The sequence below is a fragment of the Vigna umbellata genome, chromosome 7 (genome assembly GCF_029865625.1).
Source record: "Vigna umbellata cultivar VRB3 chromosome 7, Vumbellata_1.0, whole genome shotgun sequence".
NCBI classification, from domain to species: Eukaryota; Viridiplantae; Streptophyta; class Magnoliopsida; order Fabales; family Fabaceae; genus Vigna; species Vigna umbellata.
The window spans coordinates 21,888,991-21,909,710 of NC_142171.1; the positions used below are offsets into that span (position 1 = coordinate 21,888,991).

The 20,720-nt window shown below is 38.6% G+C and overlaps 1 protein-coding gene across 1 annotated transcript; it reads left to right on the forward strand.

The window, feature by feature from the left end:
• The first annotated feature begins 863 nt into the window (after nt 1-863).
• Nucleotides 864-19,193, forward strand: LOC148195415 (uncharacterized). The gene is made up of 3 exons (XM_088095202.1): nt 864-1,643; nt 18,130-18,342; nt 18,954-19,193. Exons 1-3 carry the CDS (start codon nt 864-866, stop codon nt 19,191-19,193), a joined length of 1,233 nt encoding a protein of 410 aa, XP_087951328.1.
• The last annotated feature ends 1,527 nt before the right edge of the window (nt 19,194-20,720 follow it).

The window sequence follows — 20,720 nt, forward strand, 5'->3', positions numbered from 1 at the left end:
TGATGAATTCCTGAAAGTATATGAGAGTGGATAAGATGAAATTGATAACCCCAACAACATACTCATCCATATAATTCATTGAAGTGTTTGTTTTGTTCTTTTCCATTGATCAACTTCATGCATACATGTTTAGTTATTGTCTTTTGCATTAAAACCTATAATCAATTTGTTCTTAAGTCTTAAATAATCAATAAAACACATAGCTAAACTAGGCCGTGAGTCCTTTGGGAAAATGATACTTGGTCTTACCTTGTTTTATTACTTGATACGATTCGGCCACACTTGCCGATTGTTAAACAAGTTTGTGGCGCCATTTTTCGGTGTTCATAAATTTGTCATCAAGTTTTTGGCGCCGTTGCCGGGGACTCATGGTTTAACTAGTTTATTTGTGTGATTATTGATTATCTTTGACTTGAATTTTGAATTTTGAAATTTGAATTTCTGTTTTTATTTTTCTGTTTTTATTTTATTTTTATTTTATTTTCTGGTTTTATTTTTCTGTTTTCTGTTTTTATCTTCTCATCTCAGATTTTATATCTTCTTTTATATCTTTTTGTGCTAACCAATTCTTCTAGGGATTTGTTTGTTTGTGTATGCAGGAAGCAATCCGAACTAGAAGCAAGAAAACTGCAAAACCTCTTCTTGAAGGTTTAGACGAAAGTAGACGGAGGAGAAGAATCCGTACATCTAGAGAACTTGTTCCTCCTCCGGAAACTCTGTTACAACCATCACCACAAGGTTCTGAACATAGCACTGAAAATATGGAGAATAATAATGCCAGAAGAACTCTTGCAGATTATACAAATATAGCTGGACCTCAACACTTTAACAGCATAGCAAGACCAAGGGTCAATGCAGTCAACATGGAGGTTAAGCCAGCATTAATCCAACTGGTGAAGAGTAATCAATTTAATGGGTTGTCTCACGAAAGCCCATATGAGCACCTCACAACTTTTAATGAAATCTGCAACACGGTGAAAATAAACGGGGTGCCGGATGAAGCAATCAAACTTAGCTTGTTTCCATTTTCACTTGGAGGCAATGTTAAGCTTTGGTTAAACTCTTTACCAGAAGAAAGCTTTACAGAGTCGAAAGCAGTGGTGACCAAGTTTCTAAACAAATACTTTCCACAATCAAAAGTAAATAAAGGAAAGCAAGAGATTTCATCATTCAGGCAAGGCATGGAGGAATCACTGGGGCATGCATGGGACAGGTATAAAAGCTTATTAAGAAAGACACCCACGCATGGCTTTGATGATGTGCAAGTAGTCCTAACCTTCCTTGGAGGTCTTGGTCCACAAACCAAGATGATGCTTGACGCCTCAGCAAGAGGAAATATCAAATGGAAAACTTCAGAGGAAGCTACAGAAATCATTGATAATATGGCTACTAGTGACAATGAGCTCAACAGTGAAAGAGGAGCTCCTATACAACAAAAAGGAGTTCTACAATTACAAACCCATGATGCCTTGCTAGCACAAAATAAGATACTAACTCAACAACTGGAGACTCTTACGAAAACTCTTGCACAACTACCAAAAGAGTTAAAGACTGTTGAACAAGCTCAATCACAGTTGTGTGAAGTATGTGGAGGAGACCATATCAGTGGTCAATGCGCTTTTCCAGTAGAAGCATTAGAAGATGTAAACTTCATGGCCAATCAATACCATCAGGGGAATTTTAATCAAGGGTGGAAACCACACCCAAGCATTGGTCACGGACAAACTGGGCAAGCTGGACAAACTGGGCAATTCAATAAGCAACAGCAACAACCAACCTTATGGCAACAGATGGCTATATTAAATGAAAGGTCAATAAGGATGGAAGAAACTCTTAATCAGTTCATACAGAAAACTGAGTCTACTCAAAAGAGCACTGAGGCTTCTATTAAGTATTGGGAGACTCAAATGGGTCAGATTACCAAGCAATTGGAAGAGAGGCCAAACAAAAATTTTGGGGCTAACACTGAGGTTAACTCCAGGGAAGAATGCAAAGTGGTGGAGAGTACAAATTATGAGAGAGTTGAGTTAAAAGAAAAGAGAGAAGAGAAAGAAAAAGAAAAAGAGAGAAAAGAGAAAGGAGAGAGAAGAGAGATAGAGAGTAATGATATTTTTCCTTTTCCAATGAATCAAAAGAAGCAATTTGATTTTACAGAATTATTCAAGATGGTGGACAATGATGTACCTTGGAATCAAATACTACAACAAATTGCAGTTTATACTAAACCTGAAGAAGAAGTCTCTACAAGGAAAAGACGTAGAGAGGAAGATACAAAAAAGTATAAAGCTGTTAAAAAGGAGTCGTTCCCTTTAAAGGCAAAAGATCCAGGAGGTTTCTCCATTCCATGCACAATAGGGAAGAAGAGGATAAACAAAGCCTTACTCGATTTAGGATCAAGTGTTAACTTGACACCTTATTCTTTACTGGAGCAGATCGGTGATGTTGATGTGAAACCTGTAAAGGTTAGCTTAGTAATGGCAGATGGATCTTCAAAGGAACCCTGTGGAATAACAGAAGATATTATAGTTTGTGTGGGCAAACTCCAGTTCTTGGTAGACTTTGTGGTGATGAAGATGGAGACTGAAAAGATACCCATTATTCTTGGAAGACCGTTTATGAAAACGGCCAAAGCTATCATTGATGTGAACGAAGGTATAGTAGTTCTCCAAGACAGAGAAGAGAGAGTTGTTGTAGATGTCTTGAAAGATGAGAGGCAGATGCAAGAGGAAGAAGCTAGTCATAAAGCTGCATTTCAAGATGTACTCATGACTAGCTCTCAAGATGAAAAGCCCAAGGTTAAAGGTAAGCATTGTTTATTGTTTCAGGTATCGGAAAAAGAGAAGATTGGAAGAGGAAGGAAAGTGCCTGATGACTGGATGAAAGAACAACTCCAACTGGGTACACCTGTGAGAGTCAAAAACAAATTGTGGGTTGTGAAAGGCTATAAAGAAAAAGAAATGATAGAGATAGAGTCTCCATATTCTAGAAGAGTCAAAACAGTACACCGGAAGCAGTTGAGGAGTTGGTGGAATATGGACATCAACTAGGAAGAAGGAACTTGAACTTTATTGGGTCGAGCTAATGACGTTAAAAGAGCGCTTGCTGGGAGGCAACCCAGTGATTTAAGGACTTTTAATTTTTGTTTTGGTGATGTAATTTTGAACTTTTGGACATTATTGCTGTAAATATTTTGTTGGGATATAGCATCTATTGAAGGATGCTAGGTGGTGAAGTATCCACTGAAGGATACTAGGTTTGTTACACCTACTGATGGGTGTTGGTAAGAAAATTTTGCTCCTACTGATGGGTGTTGGTGGATGTTGGGTCAGGCTCGTGACGTTAAACAAGCGCTACCTGGGAGGCAACCCAGTTGATTGATTATATTTTTGTTTGTTCTGCTGTAGTTGCATAATAGGATTTTGCATGATTAATCTGAGCATATTATTGGATGGAGTAAGTGAGAGGCATGGGTAGGAGGCACCTAGGTTAAGCTAGGAAGAAGAATAGCACTTCCCGAAAGTGCCGCTGAGCGGTAATGTCGCAGACTGGGCTTAGGTTGCCCCTAAGCGGGACCCGAGCCCATTAGGGTATTTTTATACCCTAAGCTGCGCCTTAGTGTCTCTTTTCATATTTTTCTTTGCATACACACTCCTACATACTTTTTCAAAGGTTCTCTACAACTTTTCCCTCATCCCTCTTGAGAAAATCTCTCTTTCACTCATTTTATCACTAATTCCATCTAAGTTTGGGGTAGGAAGAGAGAGCATCATAGCTTGAAAGCATTATCAGTTCATCTAGCATCTCCACCCAAATAAGTCAAGCATTTTTCATTCTAGGGTTCTTGAATTTGAATTTGATTGTTAAACCATGAATCTTTAGGGGTTTTGATTTCTATGCATGATTTGATGATTTAATTGAAGTTTGAACCGATTAAACTGAATGATTTTGATCTGAAAAACTGAAAGTTGCATATGGGTGGAGTTAGGATAGGTTAAAATGAAATTTTTAAGAATCTGCAGATTTACCGCTGAGGGGTAAATTACCGCTGAGCGGTACTCTGACAGATAACAGATTTGTGCTGAATTGTGTTTTGGACTGCTACACTGGTGGCGCTGAGGGGTGATTTTTGACCCTCAGCGGTGGTTTAGCCCCGAAATAAGGTGTTTTCTGTGTTTTTACTAATGATTAACAACATGTTTTATGGTTTGGTATCTGTGTTTGATGTAGGAATGGCATCCTCTTCAGGCAAAAGATTTAAGACCATGGCATCCAAAAGAAAAGAAAAGGAACCAGAACAACCCCATTCTAGTAGGTTCCTATCTCGCAAACATGAGAAGCACTTCAAGGTGGTCCAAGATAGGAGGTTACTGATGGAGAGAAAGGTGGGAATGATACCTAACTTTGCTCCTCAATTTGGAGAGCAATTGTTAGGGAATGATTGGGGAAAGCTAGCCACATACCCTTCACCTGCCAATATAGTTGTGGTAAAAGAATTCTACACTAATGCAAGAAAGATTGGTGATTATCCAACTGAGAATTACTTGGGCTATGTCAGAGGCCATGCTATCAGGTATGATCCTGATTCCATCAACAACTTCTTGGATACTGTGTGGGCTGGTGAGCAGTGCTAGTTTGCTCTCTGTATGGAAGAAGGAGCTGATATTGAGGATGTAGAGAGAGTTTTATGTGTGCCTGGAGGACATTTTCAAAGGAATAGAACTGGCGTTGTGGTAAACATCAGGAGAACTGACTTGACTCCTCTTGCAAAGTATTGGATGGCATTTTCTCATGCCAACATTCACGGGTTGAAAAAAATTCACGGGTTTTTTAGTGGGTATCCGGCGGGTAGTGGGGTGGGTATAGGTAAGGTCTTTTACATGCAGGTCGGCTTGCGGGTAGGCGCTATCTGTGCCCGACCCGACCTGTTGCCATCCCTACTTGTAAGGAAAATCATTCTAAACACCAAAAGCATTCAATTCTACAAATCCAAACAATAACTTTACCATAATAAAATCAAATTCACACCCATTCATTTTTCATCTTATAGGCTAACTCTTCCATACATACTTATGCAATTTCCTATTAATACATGTATCAATCACAATTAAACTTTTCCAATCCAACAATTCCACCATACCATCATTGTTTTGGTAGGGATTTGTAGGACCTAGAGACTAACATTTTCTATCGTGTCTTCCTTGCTTTCGAATGCCTCGATCGCCTGCCTTCCTTCAGCTTGGACCGCTCGGTATTCAGTGTGGACCGCTCGGTTACCTTCAGTCTTTTTCGTTCAGTGGACTTCGAGCTTTGACCGCTCGATCGCCTCCTTGGTGGAGGAGGAGGTACCTCCAAAAGGCTCTTCGACGCTCAAGCTAGGCATGTAGTGGAAGAGCTTTGGCTCTTTGATTGAATACCCAGTGAAGAATTATCACTATGTAAGTATTTTAGAGTAGTAGAGTGTGAGTAAAGCATAAGTGGAACGTACCTGGCCTTTGTCCGTGTCATTGTATTTATAAGTGTTTCATAAGCCAAATAAAAACAACCTTACCTGGAAATCCGGTTAGTTACTCATAAATATCTTCAACGCTTATCATATCTTTAATCAGATCTTCAGTCAGATATTCTTGATTATTTCTTTGATTATTTTATCTTCTGCTGGACCCTTGGCCCAATAACTTAAACGCTGGCCCAAAATTCATTTGGCCTGGTTGACCTTAATTAATGTTGTGGATGGTGGTCTGGTTGACCATTGTTGTGGTGGTTACCGATCCCTTCGTCTGGCACCCCATTGATTTTGACTGTGTTGCAAATTTCATTAAATGTAGTAAGGTGCTCATATGGGCTTTCATGAGATAACCCATTAAATTGATTGCTCTTTACCAGTTGGATCAGTGCTGGTTTGACCTCCATGTTAGCTGCATTGACTCTAGGTCTAGCTATGCTGTTAAAGTGCTGAGGTCCAGCTATATTGGTGTAATCAGCAAGAGTTCTTCTGATATTATTGTTCTCCATATTTTCTGTGCTATTGTCAGAACCTTGTGGTGATGGTTGCAACAGAGTTTCCGGAGGAGGGAAAAGTTCTCTAGATGTTCTGATTCTTCTCCTCCGTCTACTGTCTTCTAATCCTTCAAGCAGAGGTTTTGTTGTTTTCTTGCTCCTAGTTCGAATTGCCTCCTGCATACACAAGAACACAAAACCCTAGAAAAGATTTGGTTAGCACAAAAAGATATAAGAGAAGATATAAGATTCAGAAAATAAAAACAGAAAACAGAAAAACAGAAAACAGAAAAATAAAATAAAATCAAATCAAATAAAATACAAATTGAAAAATAAAAACAGAAATTAAAGTCAAAAATAATCAATAATCACACAAATTAACCAGTTAAACCACGAGTCCCCGGCAACGGCGCCAAAAACTTGATGGACAAATTTATGAACACCAAATTATGATGTCACAAACTTGTTTTTCAATCGGCAAGTATGACCGAATCGTTCAAGTAATAAACTTGGTAAGACCAAGTATCGTTCTTCCCAAAGGACTCACGGCCTAGTTTAGTTGTGTGGGTTACTGATTAGTTAAGACTTAAAGACAAAATATTTGGATTTTTATATATGCAAAAGACGAAAATTAAATATGTATGCATGAAGTTTTTTGATCAATGGCAAAAAGCAAAAGATAAACACTTTCAATGAAATAGATGTATGAATATGTTGTTGGGGGTCAATTTCATCTTATCCACTCTCATATATTTTAGGAATCCAACATTCAAATCATCATTGTTAATGCCACTCTCTAAAGTACCTTTCAAGAAGGCTTCTCCCTAATCACGAGTTCATACAATTCCTAGCATTCCTAATGATCAGTTCATAAGTGCAGGAGCTTAACGACAACCAATATCATATTGGGAGAAATTCCCCGGATCTAGACTTCCCCGTACGTGCCCGTATCGACAAAACCAATAATCATGCATCGAATGAGTTAAACAATGCAAGCATTAAGCAAAGAGGAAAAACCCTAACTAATGATGAAAGAAAGCATAAGTCTTAATTAAAAGATGTAAAAACAGATTCCATATATGAGAGCTTCACAAGATTACATTGATTCCCCAACAAACATACAGAGTTTAGTTCACCATATTCATGGTGAACCTAGATGAATTACAATGATAAACCCTAAAAAGGTGAAGAGGAAGCCTCAGCATCCAAGATCCTCCTTCAAAGGGGTGGAAGAGAGAGTGTTTGCTTCGTTCCAGCCAAAGATACCTAACCCTAGGAAACCCTAAAGCTTAAATACCATTCGTAAATTACAAAAACTTAGGTCCAAGCCCATTAAAGTGCCGCTCTGCGGTAAATTACCGCTCAGCGGTAAGTGCGTGTCTTGTTTTCTCCCCTCAGCGGCCATTTTGCCGCTCAGCAGATCTCCCGTGAGTGCCTGAGTGCCGCTCAGCGGTAAACTGCCGTTGAGCGGTGACTTCGGCTTCTCCTTTTGCACTTTTTGATGTCTTTTCTGATTTCATCTCTCCCCTTCTTCACTTCTTTCACCAAATTCACCTTAAAACCTGCACAAAAACACTGAAATCAAGCATAAACCTGTCCAGCTCTCTTATTTCCAAAAATATAAATGAAAGCATGATTTCAAGCTAGTTTCTAAGTGTAAAGATTGCTTTTAGTGTCAATTTTAATCATAAAAATAACAGTTGTTCAACTGTTATCACAACCCCAAACTTAAAACTTTGCTTGTCCTCAAGCAAATAAGATGTAACTCAATCTTTAACCAATTCATATGATGGTTCACTCATTCAAAAATCCTCTTTTTCAAGATAAGTAACAACTTCACTCAAACTTATGACCAAGAGTTCAATCAAGATGTGCACATGCTTTAGTGTTCACAAAGTCATTTAAATTCCAACAAATGCTATTTTCATGAATGATCAATCAATTAAGCATGGATGTTCATGTGTTCATGTAATATTTCCTCACTAAGTCAAGTGTTTCACTCACACTCAAGTGTATAAGAGATGATCACTCATTCACTCTACTATCACAATGTCACATGAATCAACTTTGCCTTTCATTTTACCACAATCAAAAACATTCACAAGCATGCATCATCACAAGGACTTTTCTATGGCTTATAATGTGGCTGGGCTAACAAGAAAATTGGTTTTTCTAGATCACAAAACCCTTGAGTTAAGAGAATCATACAACACAATCATCTTATTCTTTCCCAACTTTCTTTTGCCTTTGCATTGAGCTTTGCTTCTTTTTCTTTTCTTTTCTTTTTCTTTGCATATTCTTACTTTTTAGCTCTTAGCTCAATGCTTTTCATGTTTTCCCAACAACCCCAAACTTGAACATTTAACAATACTACACAAGATCTTCTACTTAACTCAAGGTAAAGATTTTCAATCAAGGGTTTCAGTGTATGTTCAAGGCTAAGGGTTCAAAAGGATTGAACACAAAGTGTTCTCTTTTAGTGGGCTAATTTTTACAAATTTGGCCAATAAAAAAGTTTCCAACAAACGGCCTTGATCATATGATGCAAAACAAGCAATTAATTCAATCATAGAAAACCTGGGCAAAACCATTCATGCTTTCAAAGTAATAGCATTCAACAATAACAACTCTGGAGCTCAAAATCTCACATATAAGCTCATTCACATTCGACATACACATCCTGCTTAATTTCACAATCACAATCATGATATCATGCATTTGTTCATAAAGCTTGTGAATCACTTGTATAAGCATTTTAATGTGCACATCATCTCAACATCAATTAATCATAAGCATCATTCAACATTACTTATCACACAATCACAGTTAATAGCAAACCATCACAAGAAACCAGGTTTCAAATATAGTACATCAAACCCTAATCTAAAAACAAAAACAAATAAGTTCAGAAAACTTAAACCACAAAAGCATAATCATATGATAGCATTTATCAGTAAATTCTATCTCAGCTCCTCATCAGTCTGAGCTGTCCTCTGTATCTTCTTCTTCTTCCTCATCTTCAGCATCTTCAAATGCATCATCATCATCAGCTTCATCTTCTTCCATCTCTCTAGCCGAAGCTTCAGCTGCTCCAGCTCCTCCTCCATGCACTGGCTCCTCTGGCCAAGCTACCACATTATGGAATTCATCCATAGTCCACCTGTGGGCTGGAGGTGTATCATACATCCCCACAATCATCTCAGCAGTGGCCACCTGCCCTTTGTGAATGGACTGCAACTGAGCACCTATAAGAGACATATACATGTCCCTCATCTGGAATGGTTCTGCTTCATGTGTATCAGCAGATGTCTGGCTCTGTGCTGGCCCTCTCTCTCTACGAGCCCGGCGTGGTGGAACTGGCTGAGCTGCATCATCACCTCCACAATACTGTCTATAATAGGCCTCATCAATAGCTTTTCTTGGCCTCTCAAATGGTGGAACAGAAGTGTCCACCCCAGCTAGCTTGCAAAGGTGAGTGATCAAAGAAGGATGTCCTAATGGTGCTTTGTTGTTTGAGGTGTTAGCACATACACTAATTTCATCAGTTATCACCTGCCCAATATTAACATTTAAATTTCTGATAGCACAGTAGATGAATAGTGCCCTACTGAGAGTAATATCTGACACATGTGAACATGGCTGAATGTTGGCATGAGAAAACGCCATCCAATACTTTGCAAGAGGAGTCAAATCCGTCCTCCTAATGTTAACCACTGAGCCAGATCTATTCCTTTGGAAGTGTCCTCCAGGTATACACAATACTCTCTCCACATCCTCACAATCAGCACCTTCCTCCATGCAAAGAGCAAACTGGCACTGCTCACCAGCCCACACAGTATCCAGGAAGTTATTGATAGAATCAGGATCATACCTGATAGCATGGCCTCTGACATAACCCAAATAATTCTCAGCTGGATAATCACCAATCTTCTTTGCATTGGTGTAAAATTCCTTTACCACAGCTATGTTGGCAGGTGCAGGATAAGTGGCTAGCTTTCCCCAATCATTCCCTAACACTTGCTCTCCAAATTGAGGAGCAAAGTTAGGTATCATTCCGACCTTTCTCTCCATCAGAAGTCTCCTGTCTTGAACTACCCTAAAGTGCTTCTCATGTTTCCTAGATAGGAACCTGCTAGATTGGGGTTGCTCTGGTTCCTTTTCCTTTCTCTTGGTTGCCATGGTTTTCAATCTTTTTCCTGATGAGGATGCCATTCCTACATTCAGAACACAAACAAAACCACAGAACATGATGTTAATCATTAGTAAAACACAGAACACAACTCCTTTCGAAGCTAAACCACCGCTGAGGGCCATAATTCCCCCTCAGCGCCACCAGTACCACATTCCAAATCACAAAAAACCAGAAAAATCAAATCTGGCAGAGTGCCGCTCAGCGGCAGTTTACCCCTCAGCGGTAACTCTGCAGATTTTTGAAAAACATGTTTTAAAGCTTTCCTAACTCCACCCAAATGCAATTTTCAGTTTTCCAGTGCATAATCATGCAGTTTAATCGGTTCAAACATCAAATATATCATCAAATCATGCAAAGAAATCAAAACCCCTAAATCTTCATGCTTTGACAATCATATTCAAAATCAAAAACCCTAGAATGAACAAAATGCATTTTACTTACTTGGGTGGAGATACTAAATGCAATGAGAATGCTTCCAAGCTAGAATGCTCTCTTCCAACCCCAAACTTTGATGGCACACTAGTGAAAAAGTGAGTGGAAGAGAAATTTTCTTAAGAGGGAAGAGCGAAAAGATGTGGAAAACCTTGGAGAAGGTATGTGGGAGTGTTTATGCAGAGAAAAATCTGAAAGTGTGAAAGAATACGCAGCTTAGGGTTTAAAAATACCCTAATGGGCTCGGGTCCCGCTAAGGGGAACTAAAACCCAATCTGCGAGAGTACCGCTCAGCGGTAAAGTACCGCTCAGCGGCACTTTCGTGATGTGTTCTTCTCCTTCTTTTCTTAACCTACGTGCCTCCTAGACATGCCCCTCACTGGCTCCCTGCAATTCAATGTTCAAAATGCTTATGCAAACCCTAACTAAAACAAATCAACAAAAATATTCAATCAACTGGGTTGCCTCCCAGGTAGCGCTTGTTTAACGTCACGAGCCTGACCAAAAATCCACCAACACCCTTCAGTAGGTGCAAAATTTTCTTACCAACACCCATCAGTAGGTGTTACAGCCATTGTATCCTTCAGTAGATACTTAAGCACCTAGCATCCTTCAGTAGATGTTATATCCAACAAAATAAATACAAAAATAATGTTCACAAATTAAAAATTACAAAACCAAATCAAAAGTTTTTAAATTCACTGGGTTGCCTCCCAGCAAGCGCTCTTTTAATGTCATTAGCTTGACCCAATAAAGTTCAAGTTCCATCTTCTTTATAGTTGATGTTGTCATTCCACCAACTCCTCAGCTGTTTCCTTTGAACTGTTTTGGTTCTTCTAGAATATGGAGACTCTATCTCTATCATCTCCTTCTCTTTAAAGCCCTTCACAACCCACAACTTGTTCTTGATTCTAACAGGTGTGCCAAGTTGGAGTCTTCTTTTCTTCCAGTCTCTAGGAATTTCTTCTCCTCTTCCAATCTCTTCTTCCTGGGGTACCTGAAACAACAAACAATGGTTACCTGAAACCTCAAGATTTTCATCTTTACGGCTAGTCATGGGTGCATCTGGAAATGCAGCTTTATAACTAGCTTCTTCCTCCTTTGCTTGCGTCTCATCTTTGAAGACATCTACCACCACTCTCTCCTCTCTGTCCTGGAGCACCACTATACCTTCATTTACATCTATGATAGCCCTGGCCGTTTTCATAAACGGTCTTCCAAGTATGATAGGTATCTTCTCGGTCTCCATCTTCATCACCACAAAGTCTGCCAAGAACTGAAGTTTGCCAACACAAACTATAATGTCCTCTACAATCCCACATGGCTCCTTTGAAGATCCATCGGCCATTACTATTTTAACCTTTGCAGGTTTCACTTTAACATTGCCGATTTGCTCCAGTAAAGAATAAGGTATCAAGTTAACACTTGAACCTAAATCAAGAAGAGCTTTCTTTACCTTTTTCTTCCCTATAGTACAAGGGATAGAAAAACTACCTAGATCTGATGCTTTAGGAGGGAATGACTCTTTCTTAACAGTTATACACTCTTTTACCTCATCATCTCTACGTCTCTTCTTTGTAGAGATTTCTTCATCAGATTTTGTGTAAACTGCAATTTTCTGTAGAATCTGTTCCCAAGGTGCTTCATTATCCACCATTCTGAATAATTCTGTGTTTCTCTTTATTTATTGGAAAAGGAAAAGTGTTTTTGCTCTCTATTTCTCTTCTTTCTTCTGTTTCTCCTTCTTCTAACTTAATTGTCTCTTCATTCACACTCTTTACCACTTTGCACTCTTCTCTGGGGTTAACCTCAGTATTAGCCCCAAAATTTCTGTTTGGCCTTTCTTCCAATTGCTTGGTAATCTGACCCATTTGAATCTCCAAATTCTTTATAGCAGCTTCAGTGCTCTTTTGAGAAGATTCAGTTTTCTGTATGAATTGTTGAAGAGTTTCTTCCAACCTTGTTGATCTTTCATTAAGCATAGATAACTGTTGCCAAAAGGTTGGTTGCTGCTGCTACTTATTATATTGATTTGCTTGCCCAGTTTGTCCTTGACCAATGCTTGGATGTGGTTTCCACCCTTGATTGTAATTCCCTTGACGGTATGGAAATTGATTAGCCATGAAATTAACATCCTCCACGGCTTCCACTGGAAAAGCACATTGACCATTGATATGATCACCTCCACATAATTCGCACAACTGGGTTTGTACCTGTGCAGCAGTTTTCAACTCTTTAGGTAATTGTGCAAGAGTTTTAGTCAAAGTCTCCAGCTGTTGAGTTAGAATTTTATTTTGAGCTAGCAAGGCATCATGTGTCTGTAATTGGAGAACCCCTTTTTGTTGCATAGGAGCTCCTCTCTCACTGTGCAGCTCATTATCACTAGTAGCCATGTTTTCTATAATTTTTGTGGCTTCCTCTGGAGTTTTCCATTTAATATTGCCTCCTGCTGAGGCATCAAGCATCATCTTGGTTTGTGAACCAAGCCCTCCAAGGAAAGTTAAGACTACTTCCTGTTCTTCAAAACCATGCGTGGGTGTTTTTCTTAGCAGACTTTTGTATCTATCCCATGCATGCCCCAGTGATTCTTCCATGCCCTGCTTAAATGAAGATATCTCTTGCTTGCCTTTTGTCACCTTTGATTGTGGAAAGTACTTGTTCAAAAACTTTGTTACCACTGCTTCCCACTCTGTGAAACTTCCTTCTGGAAAAGAATTCAACCAAAGCTTAGCATTGCCTCCCAATGAGAAAGGAAACAAACTAAGTTTGATCGCTTCGTCTGGCACCCCATTGATTTTGACTGTGTTGCAAATTTCATTAAATGTAGTAAGGTGCTCATATGGGCTTTCATGAGATAACCCATTAAATTGATTGCTCTTTACCAGTTGGATCAGTGCTGGTTTGACCTCCATGTTAGCTGCATTGACTCTAGGTCTAGCTATGCTGTTAAAGTGCTGAGGTCTAGCTATATTGGTGTAATCAGCAAGAGTTCTTCTGATATTATTGTTCTCCATATTTTCTGTGCTATTGTCAGAACCTTGTGGTGATGGTTGCAACAGAGTTTCCGGAGGAGGGAAAAGTTCTCTAGATGTTCTGATTCTTCTCCTCCGTCTACTGTCTTCTAATCCTTCAAGCAGAGGTTCTGTTGTTTTCTTGCTCCTAGTTCGAATTGCCTCCTGCATACACAAGAACACAAAACCCTAGAAAAGATTTGGTTAGCACAAAAAGATATAAGAGAAGATATAAGATTCAGAAAATAAAAACAGAAAACAGAAAAACAGAAAACAGAAAAATAAAATAAAATCAAATCAAATAAAATACAAATTGAAAAATAAAAACAGAAATTAAAGTCAAAAATAATCAATAATCACACAAATTAACCAGTTAAACCACGAGTCCCCGGCAACGGCGCCAAAAACTTGATGGACAAATTTATGAACACCAAATTATGATGTCACAAACTTGTTTTTCAATCGGCAAGTATGACCGAATCGTTCAAGTAATAAACTTGGTAAGACCAAGTATCGTTCTTCCCAAAGGACTCACGGCCTAGTTTAGTTGTGTGGGTTACTGATTAGTTAAGACTTAAAGACAAAATATTTGGATTTTTATATATGCAAAAGACGAAAATTAAATATGTATGCATGAAGTTTTTTGATCAATGGCAAAAAGCAAAAGATAAACACTTTCAATGAAATAGATGTATGAATATGTTGTTGGGGGTCAATTTCATCTTATCCACTCTCATATATTTTAGGAATCCAACATTCAAATCATCATTGTTAATGCCACTCTCTAAAGTACCTTTCAAGAAGGCTTCTCCCTAATCACGAGTTCATACAATTCCTAGCATTCCTAATGATCAGTTCATAAGTGCAGGAGCTTAACGACAACCAATATCATATTGGGAGAAATTCCCCAGATCTAGACTTCCCCGTACGTGCCCGTATCGACAAAACCAATAATCATGCATCGAATGAGTTAAACAATGCAAGCACTAAGCAAAGAGGAAAAACCCTAACTAATGATGAAAGAAAGCATAAGTCTTAATTAAAAGATGTAAAAACAGATTCCATATATGAGAGCTTCACAAGATTACATTGATTCCCCAACAAACATACAGAGTTTAGTTCACCATATTCATGGTGAACCTAGATGAATTACAATGAAAGAATGAAAGAATAAACCCTAAAAAGGTGAAGAGGAAGCCTCAGCATCCAAGATCCTCCTTCAAAGGGGTGGAAGAGAGAGTGTTTGCTTCGTTCCAGCCAAAGATACCTAACCCTAGGAAACCCTAAAGCTTAAATACCATTCGTAAATTACAAAAACTTAGGTCCAAGCCCATTAAAGTGCCGCTCAGCGGTAAATTACCGCTCAGCGATAAGTGCGTGTCTTGTTTTCTCCCCTCAGCGGCCATTTTGCCCCTCAACGGATCTCCCGTGAGTGCCTGAGTGCCGCTCAGCGGTAAACTGCCGCTGAGCGGTGACTTTGGCTTCTCCTTTTGCACTTTTTGATGTCTTTTCTGATTTCATCTCTCCCCTTCTTCACTTCTTTCACCAAATTCACCTTAAAACCTGCACAAAAACATTGAAATCAAGCATAAACCTGTCCAGCTCTCTTATTTCCAAAAATATAAAGAAAAGCATGATTTCAAGCTAGTTTCTAAGTGTAAAGATTGCTTTTAGTGTCAATTTTAATCATAAAAATAACAGTTTTTCAACTGTTATCAGTGAATGAGGTGAATGATCATTTGACTTTACTACCTAGGGTTATTGGGTAACTGGAGCGAATAACAAGCATTGAGCCAAGAGCTAAGCACGTGAAAATCAAAAGAAAAAGAAAAGAAAGAAAGAAAAAGAAAAAGGCTCAATGCAAAAGAAAGTTGGGAAGAAGGAAGAATGGTTTAGATGATTCACTGAACTCAAGGATTTTGTGATCTAGAAAAACTCATTTTCTTGTTAGCCCAGCCATTACAAGCCATACAAAAGTCCTTGTGATGATATTTACTTGTGAATGTTTTCAATTGTGGTTAAATGAAAGGCAAAGTTAATTCATGCAACATTGTGATGGTAGAGTGGATGAGTGACCTCTTATACACTTGTGTGTTTTAGTGAAACACTTTATCTAATGAGGAAAGATTCCATGAACACATAAGAACATTTGTGCTTAGTTGATTGATCATTCATGAAAAGAGCATTTATTGGATATTAGGTGATTGCGTGAACATTAAAGCATATGAACATCTTGATTGAAGTCTTTGTGTTGAGCTAATTTGAGTACTTACTTGTCTTGAAAGAGGGAGTTTTGAATGTGGTGAACCATTGTGTGGATTGGTGGAAGATTGAGTTACATCTTGTTTGCTTGAGGACAAGCAAAGTTCTAAGTTTGGGGTTGTGATAACAGTTGAAAAACTGTTATTTCTCTACTTAAAATTGACCTTAAAGACAACCTTTATGACTTAGAAACTAGCTTGGAATCATGCTTTTGTTTATGTTTTTGAAATAAGAGGGTTAGATGGGTTTTATGCTTGGTTTCCTTATTTTTGCAGGTTTTAAGATGAATTGGATGAAAGAAGTGAAGTAGGAAGAAGTTGGAATCAGAAAAGAAAGTGAAAAGTGCACAAAAAGAGAAGACGCGAGTACCGCTCAATGGAAATTACCGCTGAGCGGCGTTCTTGATCCTGCAGTAACCGTTGAGGGGCAAATGCAACTGAGCGCCAGTTTTGAAGTGTCGAAATCACCGTTGAGGGGCAAAACTGCAGCTGAGGGGCAAAAATATAAGACACACACTTACCGCTCAGCGATAAATACCATTGAGCGCCATTTTTATGGACCTTGGGCCACTTTTCTATCATTTTTAGAATACTATATCAGGTTTTAGTCAACCTAGGTCAGTCATTCTTGGCTAGAAGAAGCAAAATACACTTTCTTCACCCCTTGAAGGAAGATTTTGGATGCTCAAGCTCCACTCTTCAAATTCTAGGGTTTTATCTTTGATTCTTCCATTGTTTTTTATCTAGTTTCACCATGAATATGGTGAACTAAACCTTTATTGTTGTTGGGGAATCAATGTAATCCTTTGAAACTCGCATGTATTGAATTGGTTCTTTAATATATATGCTTTCTTTCATTAATTGTTAGGGTTTTTCCTTTTTGCTCAATGCATGCTTTGTTTAACTCATTCTATTGCATGATTATTGATTTTGTCGATATGGACACATACGGGGAAATCTAGAGATATGGGGAATCTCTCCCAATAGTAGTATAAACCTAGACATAGGAATATGATGGTTGATTGCCTTTAAGCTTCTATGCGAAATAATGCATGAATAATTGCTAGGGAGACAAGATATTGTAAACTAGTGATTGTGAGTAGGTTTTCTTCACCAAGACATTGGATTTAAGGTAATATAGAAAGTGGCATTAACATTAATGAAGAAAGATGAATTCGTGATTACATGAGAGTGGATAGGATGAAATTAATAAACCCCAACAACATAATCATTCATATAATTCAAATCACGTGTTTTACTTCTTCCTTTCCATTGATAATACATGCATTCATATTTACTTTTTAGTAATTTGCATTTAAAATCTCAAAGAATTGGTTTTACAAGTCTTAGATAATCAACAAATCACATAATTGTCTAAGCCGTGAGTTCTTTAGGAAACGATACTTGGTCTTACCAGTTTTATTACTTGATACGATTCGGTTACACTTCCCGAGGGTTAACAAAGGGCTTTACCTCTTTGCTTTGTCTTAGACCTAGGAGTTCTTCCTGGGGAACGGGCTTTACTGTTCAACTTTGCACTAGGAGTTCCTGGAGAACTTCCTAGTGAGAGGGTTTTACCTCTTGACATTGTGATTTGCAGGATCCTATCACCTGCACTGAAGAAATATAACAACTCGAATTTTACATGGTGAGAAAAAGAGTAGCCAAACAAATCAATGCATTAATGTCAAAAAAGGTTGTTATAAGGCCGGTCGGCCAAGCAAATAAGATTGTTCGGTCTTTTGTTGAACATTTGACGGTCAACGACGAGGAATCCGTATTAATATGTCTTGAATGAGATGTGGGTGCTTTATGCTTTGTGACCGATTGGGAGAGAGAGAGAGACCAAGGTCTGCTCGAGCTATACCCTGAGGCCATGGTAGGCCGAGTAGTTGAGACCGAAGAGCCGAATATGTGTAAGGCCGAATGGTCGAATACCTGTGAGGCTGAATGGCTAAATAGTTGAGGCCGAAGGGCCGAATACATGGAGGCAAAATGCCTTTGAATACTTGAGGCCATGGGAGGCCGAGCGGTTGAGGCCGAGTGGCAAATACCTTTGAGGCTGAACGGTCGAATGCTTAAACACTTGAGGCCATGGATGGCCGAGCGGTTGAGGTCGAAGGGCCGAAAATCTGTGAGGTCAAATGGCCGAATACCTGTGAGGCCGAATGACCGAACACCTATGAGGCCGAATGGTCGAGCACCTATGAGGCCGAATGGGCGAATGGTTGAATAGTTGAGACCGAAGGGCAGAACACCTGTGAGGCCGAATGGCCGAGCAGTTGAGGCCGAAGTGCGAATACCTTTGAGGCTGAACGGCCAAATGCTTAAACACTTGAGGCCATGGATGGTCGAGAAATTGAGGCCGAAAGTCCGAGTACCTATGAGGCTGGGTGGTCGCATACCTGTAAGGCCGAATACCTTTGAGGCCGAATGGAAACTCTTGTTGGTAAGTAAAACGGTTTGTAGGGGTTTAAGTTCCCTTCTCTCTCGATCATTCGGTTTGTTGTGATTATGGCTTGCTTCATGCAATTCTGTTGATTTGAGGCGGGCCACTTGGAAGGGACTTGTTTTGCCCTTAGCGCCGCAATCTCCTTTGATTAAAAAAGGTATCTGCCTACCTTGCTGATTTTTTACATCAACATTACTATTATTGGTAATTATCTCTAATATAATAATCTCTCTGATTATTTTAACCAAACCAAAAAATGTTTCGGTTACAACAATTAGATAACTATATTTATAGTTATATATTATATGATATATTATATATCATATATAATAAATAAGACATAAAGTCGTATATAAAATAGTTATTATAATATTTATTATCAATGAGATGTTTATATTTAACTGTAGTTTATGGTACAACTAATATTATAAGATTACAATTTTGTTATTATTTTATGAAATATTCATATTTTATAAAAATACTTATCTTATTGATGAACCTTCACGTAGAGATGATCCATATGGTGTAGCTTTCGCTATGTTGAAAATTCTTAGCGTTGATCCGAAGTTGTGATGTCGAGACTGAATGCTCGTGTTGGTTCCTTGCAGTTTCAGCAGGATGCAGCTTGGCTTGGTGTGGTTGGACGGCTGGTGAATGCAGCTGTTCGGATTGGTGTTGTTGGATGGCTGTTGAATGCAATTGTTCGGATTGGTGGTGTTGGATGGCTGTTGAATGTAGCCGTTCGGAATGGTGTGGTTGGACGGTTGTTGAATGCAGTCATTCGGAATGGGCTCGATCCGCCCTTCGTGCCTCAATCTCCTCTTAGCGTTTCCACTGCATATCTCTGATTGGTTCCCTGGTGCTTTATTGCTCTTCCGTGTTTCTCGTGGTCATCATTGGGTTTCTTCAGCTTATTCTCGACCCCACGGTGGGCGCCAAAATGTTTCGGTAGGGATTTGTAAGACCGAGAGACTAACCTTTTTTCACGTGTCTTCCTTGCTTCTGAATGCCTGGATCGCCTGCCTTCCTTCAGCTTGGACCGCTCGGTATTCAGTGTGGACCGCTCGGTTACCTTCAGTCTTGTTCGTTCGGTGGACTTCAAGCTTTGATCGCTCGGTCGCCTTCTTGGTGGAGGGGGGAGGTACTTGCAAAAGGCTCTTCGACGCTCAAGTTAGACATGTGGTGGAAGAGCTTTGGGTCTTTGATTGAATACTCAGTGAAGAGTTATCACTATGTGAGTATTTTAGAGTAGTAGAATGTGAGTAAAGCGTAAGTGGAACGTACTTGGCCTTTGGCCCTGTCATTGTATTTATAAGTGTTTCATAAGCCAAATAAAAACAACCTTATCTGAAAATTCGGTTAGTTACTCATAAATATCTTAATCACTTATCATATCTTTAATCAGATATTCTTGATTATTCCTTTGATTATTTTATCTTCTGCTAGACCCTTGGCCCAATAACTTAAACGCTCGCCCAAAATCCATTCGGCATGGATGACCTTAGTTAATGTAGTGAATGGTGGCCTGGTTGATCATTGTTGTGGTGGTGACCGATCGGTTAACAATTAATAACCGATCAGTATACACTATATCCGGTACAGACCATTGTTGTGGTAGTGACCGATCGGTTAACAATTAATAACCGATCGGTATACATTATACCCGATACAATCATCAAATCACACTCATTTGTAAATTTTCTTGTAAGTTAATTTCTTTTATAACCATATTCATACCCATTTCATTTTGAACAATCATACCAACCACAGTTAATCTATCCAAATTAACAATTTCTCATCACATTTATAACAATTTCATAGTTTAGATTAAATCACCCTTCCACAAAATTTTTTAATTACTTCATTATCCAAATTTTTATCACAAGTAACAAGGTTCATCAAAATCACCCTTCTCCTAAAATTATTCCTAAATTATAGCAAACATATAACTACAGTATTCATATCGCAAATTTTAAAATTCAAAATTAAAATCTTAAATTTCCAATTTAATTAGTTTCCATAATCTTAACACTTTATCTAGCACTTGTTCTATTTTTCTCAACAACTTCACACTGAAATCACTCTATCTACACAACAAAAGATTCAAACAACTATCAAGATACAACTTGATGATCTTCGAAAAAGGGAGTTTTTTAAATATTAAAGAAAAACAACATGCAACCTAAAAAGGGCATGCAAGAAAATAGATTGTTCACTATAAAAGAGTTGAAATTCGAACTCACAATAAGGGACTTTAATTAATTTATTTGTGTAAATTACTCCTGTGATGTTGAATCTAATGAATAAAAAAACTTTGGAAAACAAAAAAGGTTTTTTTTTTTCTGAAGAAGGAAATTGGGATTTTCACATTTAAA